This window comes from Artemia franciscana, chromosome 9, assembly GCF_032884065.1.
Source record: "Artemia franciscana chromosome 9, ASM3288406v1, whole genome shotgun sequence".
Classification (NCBI taxonomy): Eukaryota; Metazoa; Arthropoda; class Branchiopoda; order Anostraca; family Artemiidae; genus Artemia; species Artemia franciscana.
This window is the reverse complement of record NC_088871.1, coordinates 35,006,341-35,019,169: the sequence shown is the minus strand read 5'-3', so window position 1 is coordinate 35,019,169 and position 12,829 is coordinate 35,006,341. Positions and strand designations below refer to the sequence as shown.

General features: G+C 37.5%; 1 protein-coding gene across 1 annotated transcript in view; it reads right to left on the bottom strand.

Annotated features, from left to right (window-relative positions):
- Positions 1-4,241: 4,241 nt before the first annotated feature.
- The window catches only part of LOC136031329 (serine beta-lactamase-like protein LACTB, mitochondrial), a 53,825-nt gene continuing 45,237 nt past the window's right edge, over positions 4,242-12,829 (bottom strand). Inside the window, exon 7 of the mRNA XM_065710813.1 lies at positions 4,242-5,331. Coding sequence (XP_065566885.1) covers positions 5,303-5,331 — 29 coding nt within the window. The 3' untranslated portion in view covers positions 4,242-5,302. The remainder of the gene's footprint in view (positions 5,332-12,829) is intronic.

Genomic DNA, 12,829 nt, shown 5'->3' with positions numbered 1-12,829 from the left:
GTTGTATATTCGCAAGTTTTACGCAGTTAATTTGTATTGTATCTATCTATCTATCTATCTATATAAAAACGAGTTGTGTGCATGTTTGTTTGTTTGTAAAAAGAGCGTTTGCATATGACGTCATTATAAGTACATAAGGCTTTGTATATGCACAGACAATGGGAAAGCCAAGAATGTTGTATATTCGCAAGTTTTACATAGTTCAAAACACATATATAAATCTATCTATATTCATAGGTGGTACACAGGGACACAACTACAATGGCGCGTAACTAATATGGCACGTAACGACTTACGCGCGCGGGGGGGCTTGGGGGGTGGGTGGTTTCGCGAAGCGCCCCCACCAACTAGGTGTTGGAGTTGCGCGAAGCGCCACCCCAACAGCTAGTAGGGAATATAAATGACGACCGGGACACTCAAAGAGAAAGCGACCGGGACACAAGGAATGTTCGATTAGCAATCACCATCAACAAAGCACCGGGACACAAACGACGACCGGGACACAGGGAATATAAATGACGACCAGGACATAAGTAAAAAAAAACTAAAAAAACTAAAAAAAGGTAAAAACTACAAAAAAAAACTAAAAAGAAAAAAAAAACTAAAAACTAATAAAAAAAAACTAAAAAAGCTAAAAAACTAAAAAAAAACTAAAAAAGAAAAAAAATAAAAAAAGGAAAAAAACTGAAAAATAAAGGAGAAAAACAAAACTAAAAAAAAAAATTAAAAGAAAAAAAAACTAAAAAGGTAAAAACTACAAAAAAACTAAAAGAAAAAAGAAAAAAACTAAAAAAAAGTAAAAACCAAAAAAACTAAAAAGAAAAAAAGGGGAAAAACACAAAAACTTATTTCATCATATACCAATTCAAAAACGAATGTATATACAGACCGGGACACCGAGACACAAATGACGACCGGGACACAGGGAATATAAATGACGACCGGGACACAGGGAATATAAATGACGACCGGGACACAGGGACACAACTACAACGGGGACGCCGGGGAGCACAGGGGGATATATAAATGACGACGGGGACACAGGGAATGTTCGATTAGCAATCACCATCAACAAAGCTCAAGGGCAATCATGAGGTATAATTAAAAAAAAAACTAAAAAAAAGGTAAAAAATTAAAAACTAAAAAAAAGAACAATTCAAAAACGAATGGATATACAGACCGGGACACCGGGACACAAATGACGACCGGGACACAAGGAATATAAATGACGACCGGGACACTCAAAGAGAAATTACAGACTGGGACACCGGGACACAAATGACGACCGGAACACAGGGAATATAAATGACGACCGGGACACAACTACAACGGGGACGCCGGGGGGCACAGGGGGATATATAAATGACGATGGGGACACAGGGAATGTTTGATTAGCAATCATCATCAACATAGCTCAAAAGTAATCATTAGAATAATGAGGTATAGATCTGGATACGGGTTGTTTTTCCCATGGACAATTATATGTTGCATGTTCAAGAGTCGGTAAACCTGACAATCTATTTATATGCACAGACAATGGGACAGCGAAGAATGTTGTATATTCGTATATTCGCAAGTTTTACGTAGTTAAAAACATATATATATATATATATATATATATATATATATATATATATATATATATATATATATATATATATATATATCTATATATATAAAAATAAGTTGTCTGTCTGTCTGTGGATCAGGTGACGTCATGTTTCTGTGTTGACTGACGTCATGAAGTTAGTTGACGTCATTTTTGCTATGACGGTGAAACACTCAAAGATAAATAACAGACCGGGACACAAATGACGACCGACACAGAGGGAATATAAATGACGACCAGGAACCTCAAAGAAAAATTACAGACTGGGACACCCGGACACAAATCACGACCGGGAATATAAATGACGACCGGGACGCAGGGACACAACTACAACGGGGACGCCGGGGGCACAGGCGGGATATATAATTGACGACTGAGACACAGGGAGTGTTTGAATAGAAATTACAGACCGGGACACCGGGACACAAATGACGACCGGGACACTGGGACACAGGGACACAGCTACAATGGCACATAACTAATATGGCGCGTAACGACTCACGCGCGCGTGGGGGCTTGGGGGGGCGCGAAGCGCCCCACCACCTAGCTGTTGGGGTGGCACGATAGAAATTACAGACCGGGACACCGGGACACAAATGACGACCGGGACACTGGGACACAGGGAATATAAATGACGACCGGGACACTCAAAGAGAAAATACAAACTGGGACACCAGGACACAAATGACGACCAGGACACAGGGAATATAAATGCTATGTATATGCACAGACAATGGGACAGCGAAGAATGTTGTATATTCGCATGTTTTACGTAGTTAAAAATATATATTTATATCTATCTCTATTCACAGGTGGGACACAGGGACACAGCTACAATGGCGCGTAACTAATATGGCGCGTAACGACTTACGCGCGCGGGGGGGGCTTGGGGGGGCGCGAAGCACCCCACCAACTAGGTGTTGGGGTGGCGCGAAGCGCCACCCCAACAGCTAGTATATATATATATATATATATATATATATATATATATATATATATCTTCTATATATATAAAAATAAGTTGTCTATCTGTGGATGTGTGGATGGATGTGTGGATGGATGTGTCAGGTGACGTCACCTGAAAAAACTGGATTAGGTGACGTCAAAACTGAAAAAACTAAAAAAAGGCAAAAACTACAAAAAAACTAAAAACTAATAAAAAAAATAAAAAAGCTAAAAAACTAAAAAAACTATAAAGGTAAAAACCAATAAAAAACTAAAAAAAAAACTGAAAAAACTAAAAAAAGGCAAAAACTACAAAAAAAAACTAAAAACTAATAAAAAAAGTAAAAAAGCTAAAAAACTAAAAAAACTAAAAAAACTAAAAAAAGGTAAAAAACTAAAAAAAATAAAAAATAAAAAAAAACTAAAAAAAAGGAAAAAACTGAAAAATAAGCTAAAATAAAGGTAAAAACCAATAAAAAACTAAAAAAAAAAAGGAAAAAACTAATAAATGACGACACTCAAAGAGAAAGCGACCAGGACAAAAAACTAAAAAAAAAGGCAAAAACTACAAAAAAACTAAAAACTAATAAAAAAAATAAAAAAGCTAAAAAACTAAAAAAACTAAAAAAAGGTAAAAAACTAAAAAAACTAAAAACTAAAAAAAAACTAAAAAAGGTAAAAACTAAAAGAACTAAAAAAGAAAAAAATAAATGACGACACTCAAAGAGAAAGCGACCAGGACAAAAGGAATGTTCGATTAGCAATCAACAAAGCACCGGGACACAGGGAGTATAAATGACGACCAGGACACAAGTAAAAAAAAAAATTAACAAAACTAAAAAGAAGGTAAAAACTACAAAAAAACTAAAAAGAAAAAAAAACTAAAAACTAATAAAAAAACTAAAAAATCTAAAAATCTAAATAAACTAAAAAAGAAAAAAAAAGGAAAAAAATAAAGGAGAAAAACAAAACTAAAAAACGAATGTATATACAGACCGGTACACCGGGATACAAATGACGACCGGGACACAGGGAATATAAATAACGACCGGGACACAGGGACACAACTACAACGGGGACACCGGGGGAAACAGGGGGATATAAATGACGACCGGGACAAAAAAACTAAAAAGAAATAAAAACTAAAAACTAATAAAAAAAACTAAAAAATCTAAAAATCTAAATAAGCTAAAAAAGAAAAAAAAAGGAAAAAAATAAAGGAGAAAAACAAAACTAAAAAACGAATGTATATACAGACCGGGACACCGGGATACAAATGATGACCGGGACCCGGGACACAGGGAATATAAATGACGACCGGGACACAGGGACACAACTACAACGGGGACACCGGGGGAAACAGGGGGATAACCTGACAATCTATTTATATGCAAAGACAATGGGACAGCAAAGAATGTTGTATATTCGCAAGTTTTACGTAGTTAAAACCATATATATATATATATATCTATATTCACAGGTGGGACATAGGGACACAACTACAATGGCGCGTAACTATTATGGCGCGTAACGACTTACGCGCGCGGGGGGGCTTGGGGGGGGCGCGAAGCGCCCCCACCAACTAGGTGTTGGGGTGGCGCGAAGCGCCACCCCAACAGCTAGTATATATATATATATATATATATATATATATATATATATATTCACAGGTGGGACACAGGGACACAACTACAATGGCGTGTAACTAATATGGCGCGTAACGACTTACGCGCGCAGGGGGGGCATGGGGGGAAATTTCTGTATTGAAGAACTTCGTGATTCTCACGTTAGAGGTTTCCTATACTCAAACTGTCACCATAGTAAGCGTCACCAGCGGGAAAGCACCTATTCCAGTATGATTGGAAAAAACCTAGGCATGATTTTGGTTTATTTCTAAAAGACTAGTATCGCTGTGGTTTTACATTGTTTTGGGAAAGAAAACCTGGTACACACTTCAATTGTTGGAGCAACAAGAGAATGTGGTTTCTACTTCATCGTTGTGAAGACAATTGATATTATGATTATAAGCCTACTGATCTTTATTTGGTAGTTACGGAAAGTAATTCTTCATTTAAGAATTTTGTATGTGATATTGCTTCGAATAAGTATAAATTTGCATAACGATGGCTATGGCTACGATTTTTATATGTTTATAGTGCCTTATCTTTTATTATGACAAGAACTGGCACTGATCGGCATAACCATGTAAGGAGTTTGGCAATAAAATCGTTTGAGTTGAGTTTCACAGTAAACTGAAGCATGTGAATTCTACGATATGAAAGAAAATATTATCACTGATTTCAGAAAGAGATAAAATAAGAGTGAAGTTACATTGTATTGCAGGAAATATGATCCTGACATTTATCTAGTAAGTAAGTAATCGGATTAACGACACTTCTTGACTAATAAGGTCCCTGCGTCGGCCCTGCAGTAAATTGCTACAGCAGGGTCCGATCTCTGGGTCCCGTATTACCAAGCTAAGGTCAAACCCACTGCGCCACTACACAACTGATTTTTCGCTACATGATCAGTACAAAGTGAACTCAAACGATTTGCCATCAATAGTTATTATCGATGATGATGGCCACTTACACGTAGAGGAAGAAACCTAAAGAAAGCAAAAGAAGGCTTTTTTGTACATACATTTTTTATTAGTAAACAGATTTACAAACACTATTAGAGCTCTCTACTCTTAGGGCTCTGAAATCAATATTGTAAAGGTAGGAAAGTGTATTTTCCGCTGCGAAGTCATTCAGTCGAGGTTGTCCACATAAATACTGAAAAATTTATTGTAAGTTTAGCCACGACATCGGAAAACAAAATGCAATAGTGCATGAAAACCCCAGCTTGTGGTTGACAAAACTTGCGCTCTCTTTCGATTTTGAATAATAAATTCCTCCATACTATCCATAAATGTCTTAACATGTGGAGTGTAGAATACATATGGTAGGCCAAGAGGATTGGACACGTATGAACTCAAGCTAAATACATTGATTATTTGATTTGTGTTCATAATGCGAGGTCTAATATAACACTAAACGTCAATGCGTCCACATCGATTTCCCAGTAGGTTTCAATTTGATTTAGCGAGATTAGCGCAACGCTCTCCGTCAATGGCTCAGCAAAGATAAACTCTTTAGGTATAGTGCCCGTTCGTACAATACCCATATGTTGAGCAAAAACAAACCTCAACCTAAAACGATACACCTAAATCATCAAGTATTTCTTAAAACACCTAAAATGTCCCCATAGCAGATTTTTCTGCGTAGCATTTGAAGATCTTTTCCTTAATTGCAGTATGCCATAAACGATATGATCAACAGGATGTTTGACAAGAATTGATTTTCCAGCTCATGCAACAGTGGACATAGACAGTGGCACCATTGAGGGAGGTCAAGGGGGCAGTTGCCCCACTAATACTTTGGAAAAAAACAATAATATATTAAGTAGCTTTAAAACTGTTTAAAAGCTCGTTTTAATTGACAAATTTGCTCTTTACTTTGAGCAATTAATCCATGCTCGTTGTTTCACATTAAAATTACTTCTTCTCTTATTCTTCTTACCCCTTCCCTTTGATTCTTCTGAGCCCTTGTTACCCCTTTTTCATTTTTTTCCATATTCAGCCTTCTCTTCTCACTTTTCTAATCTTACTTTTTTGGCAATTTTTTTTCCATAGTTTCACAATCCAGCTTCATATCTTTAGAATGATTGTTATAATCCTCTCATCATTGTAATTGTTAATTATAATGGTCTTTATTCAGTAGTAGCTATTTCTGTTATTTAGTATGATTATTTTTTATGTTTTGAGTTTTCTGCAGGCTGGTTTCTTCAATAGTTGTTTGTAGTTCTTTTTTTTCATCAGAGCAATTGATTGACTCTTTCTTCTTTGAACCTTTTTTCTAATTTAGACGTTTCCTTTGTCAAAGTAGACAGCAACTAGTAGGAAAGACCTAGTGATAAGCATCTATTTGTCAAGAACCGACTCAAAGTACTGCTGGATCACTGATTAATTCAATAAACTTAAAAATAAACTCTATTTATTTAATACTAACAGATTTAATTTAATTAATTTAGTAATGCACTCTTAAAAGTTTGCCCTACCTTGCATCTAAAGGTATGTCAAATATGGGTAATTAAAACGAATTGAACCAGGCACGCACTGAAGTTTTAATTTTCTTTTTTTTTGGGTGGGGGGAGTGTCATAGAAAAACATTTTTGATAATTTGAATAACATTAATTGAATTGAATTACTGAATTGAATAATTGAATTACGATTGTCACTGGGGAGCACTGGGTCCTAAGGCAATCCTTCTGGACGGCATAGCGAAGTGGCATAGTTATTATTGTCCCTTTGATGTAATTCCATTAACTGAGATTTCGCTATCTTCCAGTAATCCCAAATCGAATTGTAACTCGTACGGTTTTGCTGTCATCCGTACTCCAAATATTTACCCTTTTTTTTAAGAACATATGTACATTTTTGATTTTCTTAACGAATATATTTAAAAAATTGCATCCTACCCTCAATTGACAGCCCTGCACACAACCCCGGAAGACATTCAACTTACTGAATAAAGTTTAAAATGAATAAAATCAACTTTTGGAATACTAATGTTGGTTTGCAAAGTCAACGCACTTCCGCTAGATTAGCAAACGAGGAAATTCATTAAATGTTTGAAACATAATTGCATTAATCGATTTTTGACCTGTTCTGATTTTTTTGTTTTTTTAATTGATTAACCTAGGTTGTGCACAAGGTTTTTAAACAAAAATCTCGTTTAATTTCTATATAAAAAGTTCATTTTGTTTTAAGAATTTTATATATGACATTAACTAAAAAGAAAAGTTTTTTCCTTACTCTAAATAAATTGAGACAATGGGTGAATCTGGTACATTTGGAATATGGATAAATTCTGGCACAAGCTTTTGGTGAAAAGAGGGGCAGTCGGAGGGGAATAAGAAGAGCTTTTCGTACTTTTTGTTATTGGAAACACATTCAAAAATTAAGGTTAGGTTGCATCTCAGAAAACCGGTTTCACAGCTACAAAAACAAGTGATGATCATACAATGCATTGGACTTCCAACAGATTGCATTAGACTTGTATAATTTGGGCTATACATTTGCATATTATGGGTGGGGTAGGTTAGGCTACGTTAGGTTTCCATAATTTTGCTTCTAAAGAATTATTTTATTAGGCTAACACTCAAAATGCCAACAGCTCAAAATGGCCACGGTTCAAAATGCCAACGACTCAAAATTGAATTAGAATGGAATAGTTGTGGGCATCAAGTCATGGCTAATTGTAGAGAAAGCCAAGACAGATAGTCCAATTAAGTGAGAAGAAAAACCTAGCATTAATTCCCCCCCCCCATTGATTGCCGACGTAACCATCTCCCACTTATAATACACCTCTCATGTCACTCCACAATGCTGAACTAAAGTCAATATGTTGGAGGGTCTCCCGGGCTCGACACACTGGGTTCTTCCCTCCCGGCACCGGCACTCGATGTACACTCATTCCCAGCACCCTCCCGTCACCTTCCACTTTTGTCAGTTTTTACCCTGTCTAGGATGAAATGGCACCCTCCTGGCACCAGCACCCGGTGTACATGGGTTTGGAGAGTGAGCAATCCCTCGTCTCATCCCCAATTAAGGACTGAAACCTACAATTTATCCAATCGTGGGCAAAAAGATAGTGGTTATTTTGGGAGCCACCATTTTATTATCATGTTTTGTTAGGATTAACCTAACTTCAGTCATTGGGTGTGTTTCCAACAACCGACAAGTATCGAATTTTTTTTCTTATTCTGAAGAAGAGTTCTTTTCTAAGCAAAGAGCGAAGGTGAAACTTAAAAATCGAATTATCTGATCATACTCATATCTTACTTTCCATCGTTTGACAAAATGACGCAAAAACAAACCCGTAGTGCCATTCAAGCATCATTCCATGAACTTAGCGATGCAAATTCCTCTAATTCTAATGTGTTTTGACCAGCCCTAAATTATAAGTAATGAATCAGCTGTAAATTAATCTACTTCCTACGTTAAGTCATTTGGATTACCTAATTGATCTATATTTTCGTTAGTGGAAGATACAAGAGGCATTTATTTACCATAAGATTTAACGATATGATATTTATATTCCGCAAGTACCAAAGGCAGGATTCAGCTCAACTAATACTACTACTACTAATAACTCACTGCAGCACCAAGCCGCCTGAGGCCAACACAGCTACGCACGCTCCTCCTCCAACCTAATCTATTTAAAGCCTCCCTCTTTACACCCTCCCAGGAAGTTCCCATTTCCTTTAAATCCTTATTTCCCAACCCAGACAAGGACGACCTGCTTTCCGTGTAGCCCCAGACGGTTGGCCAAAAAGGACAATTTTCGGTAATCTGTCATCCTTCATCCGTAGAACGTGGCCTAGCCATCTCAACCTTTCTTTCATTATAGCCCCAGAAAGCGGGATTGAACCACACTTTTCGTACAACCTACTGTTTGAAATACGGTCAGTCAGCCGGGTACCCAGAACAATCCGTAGGCAATTTCTCTGGAAAACATCTAGTAAATTTTCATCTGCTTTTCGGAGTGTCCATGCTTCAGAGCCATATTTGACCACTGTCATCACTGTAGCTTCCAATATTCTAATCTTGGTTTGTAGGCTTTCTTTCTTCCCTCTTTCTATTCTTCCAAACTTTTTTTAACTGTGAAAAACACCCTGAGCTTTAGCTATTCTACTTTTAACATCTTCACTGCTCCCACCATCTTTACTAATAATACTACCAAGGTAACTGAAGCTCCCAACCTGATCAATCTTTTCGTTACCTAAGGTCACCTGTTCATCTTCACTTATTCCTAACCTTAGTGACTTAGTCTTCTTAACATTAATTTTCAAGCCTATTTTAGCACCCTGAACTCGTAAAACCTCTAAAAATTCATTCATTTTGCTCACACTTTCATCTAATATGCTTAAATCATCAGCATAATCTAAGTCCAGGAGCGTTCTTCCTCCCCATTTGATTCCATGGTCTCCAATTGCCTTTCCTGTGCTTCTTAAGACGAAGTCCATCAAAATGATCCATATAAAGGGGATAGAACACAACCCTGCTTAACTCCTGATTTAATACAAAACCAGTTGCTAACCTCATTTCCTACCTTAACCGCAGCAGTATTATTCTCGTACATAGCGCAAATCACTTTAATGTATTTTTCTGGTATACCATATAACGATAAGACCTTTGTTAACGCTGTTCTATCAACAGAATCGAAAGCTTGCTCATAATCGATAAAACTAAGGACCAAAGGTGTTTGACAACGAAGGGACTTCTCAATTATTAACCTAAGAGTGAAAACATGGTCGACACATCCTCTACCTTTTCTAAAACCGCATTGTTCTTCCCTTAAAACTTTGTCTACAGCATGTCTCAGTCTAAAAAGTATCATATTACTCAGTAATTTGCTACCTACAGAGACCAGACTAATGCCTCGATAATTCCGACATTCACTCTTGTCACCTTTCTTATACAGTGGTTTAATTAAGGTTTTCCTAAAATCATTGGGTACTTCCCCTTTTTCAAAAATCATGTTCATAATCTTCAGTAGCTTATTCCTAACCTCAGAGCCACCATATTTAAGGAACTCATTAATCATACTATCAGCACCTGGGGCCTTATTATTTTTTAATCCTTCTAGTACTGTCGCTAATTCTTCCTCACTAAACAAATCTTCCTTCACATCCAAGGTATCACAAACTTTTTCATTTTCATCTATATCTTTTCCTGCAACTGTATCTCGGTTTAGCACATTCTCAAAATGTTCCACCCATCTTTCTTTAACTTTTTCCTTATCACTAATTGTGACCCCATTTCTATCTTTAACTGGGACTAGTCCGGATCGGCTACTCCCTTTCAATTTATTAACATGCCAGTATAATATTTTACTATTATGCCGTCTAGCCGCATCTTCCAGATCCTCAGCAATTTTATCCATCGCCTCCATTTCACATCTCCTTAGTTCATATTTTAATGCTTTCTCCACTTTCTTTACATTCCTTTTGTTTTCATACGACCTATCGCTCAGATAATTCTTATACAAACCCCTTCTACTCTCTATTAAACCTAAAGCTTTTTCACTAATATTCCTAGTTGCTGTCTTAGCACTCTTCCCTAGGACACCATCAGCAACTTCACAAATTGTTTTTCTGAAATTATTCCATCCATCTTCCACATTGTCAAATTTTAAACCCTCAAGTTTAGTACTCAACTGTTCCTGGAATTTTTTTTCTCAAATTTTCATCCTGAAGTCTACCAACATCATAACTTCCCGGGAGGGAGTTACTCTTCCGAAATTTCAGCTTTAAATTAACCTTAGACACTACTAGATGGTGATCTTTACTTTTAACATCAATAACGGCACTCCTATACACCCTAGTATCTTGTATTGATCCTGCTAGTCTTCTGTTTACAATAACATAATCAATAAGGTTTGCTGTCTTACCATCACGTGAATACCATGTCAACTTATGGGCCATTTTGTGACCAAACACCGTATTGGTTATAACTAGGTTGCTATACCTACAAAATTGCAAAAGCCTATAGCCATTACTGTTTTCTTTTCCTACACCAAAATTACCTAGGCTAGGATACCATCTATCCCTATTTCTACCAACCTGGGCATTAAAATCTCCTAGCAAAAACACCATATTTCTACCTGGTACCCTGTCTATTTGCTCCTGTAACTGTAAGTAAAATTCATCTGAGTCACTAGTATCTCCATCAGTTGGTTCAATGGGGGCATATACTACTATAACTGATACCCGAAACTTTTTAGTCATAAAATGAGCAATTAGTATTCTATTATTAATACCTTCCCAGCCTAAACAAGACTTAGCAGCTTCCTTATTCATCATGAGCCCTACTCCCTGTCTATGTACCCCATCCTTCCTTCCTGAGTAAACAAATTCTATGTCACCTAATTTCATGCTTCCTACCCCTGGGATATGAGTTTCTGAAACTCCTAATAAATCCAGTTCAAACCGTCTGAATTCGTCAGTCAAAATGTCGATGCGATAGTCATTTTTTAACGTCGTAACATTCCAAGTTCCAATTTTCATGTTCTTTAAATCTTTGAAATTATTTTGGCCTCAAGAAAAGCAGTGATCCCGGATACCAGTGCAGGATGGGGACCAACATATCTTCTCAAGTCTACACCGAAGCGCTTAAGCCGGCTTAGAACCGGACAGCAAGAAGTCCCTGGGACCTCCAGTAAGCTGGAGGCTTTGTGGAATCCTGGGCCCATCTTGGTCACAACATGGTTTTCAGCACTTGGCGATGCTCTTCTATCAACAAGAGTCGAAATCCTGCACAGACAGTCCCAAGCCTATTACCTCCGACTCATTATATATTCATGCCTACAAATATTATGCTACTACGGGGAGGCAGCCCATAGTAGATAAATTAGCTAGGAAGAGGTTTTTCAGCCCGAAAACGCCCATCAAAACAAACCAAGCCCAGAAAATTATCCAATAATCAGAATCCCGTACGAGTGCTGTGTTGTTTACTAGGCTATAATTTCCTCGAGGGGCGCCACTCCTCAAGTGGGAAAAATTGACCGCAAGTTTCCCAGTCTTGCAGGTACCCCGAAAGGGTCGAGGCAGCCCTTTACAGAGGCCGTTGTCCATAAATCTGGATCTTACGCCCTGCCGCAGTTGTCCTCCTATAGAGGATCCTCCCACGATGGTGTTCTGCTTCACCGTGCAATTTAACCCATTACTGGGAGAAGGTTTGTAACTCATCTGACGCGTGAACACGGCAGTTGGCCCTGCTGAAGGTTTCGTAATAGCCATCTTTGCAATATTTATACGTTTTTCACATTCTTTCCGTTAGTTACACATTCCTGTACAGAGGGAGTTGTGATAAAGAATTAGTTGCTTTTTTTGGGGGGGGGGATTAGCGAAATTTAGGCTTTGACATTTATATTTTCGCTCCTACACCGCTTTAATTAGCAGTGCCGTCAATTCATGAAAATTGGTGGGGGGGGGGGAGTAAAATGTTTTTTTATTCTAGAGGAGCAAATGTCAAACTGCCCCATCTTCAACTGACACTTCTGGGAATTAAATTAATTCTGGAACTTCTGGAGAGGCATGCCCATAACCATCCCCTGGGTCCACCCCATTCTGTATATGAAGTGAGCTGGCACAGTTATTTTTCTTCGAAATTAGCTGCTAAAACTACTATTTAACAATTTCGTAGTGAATGATTAGCTTATACACATA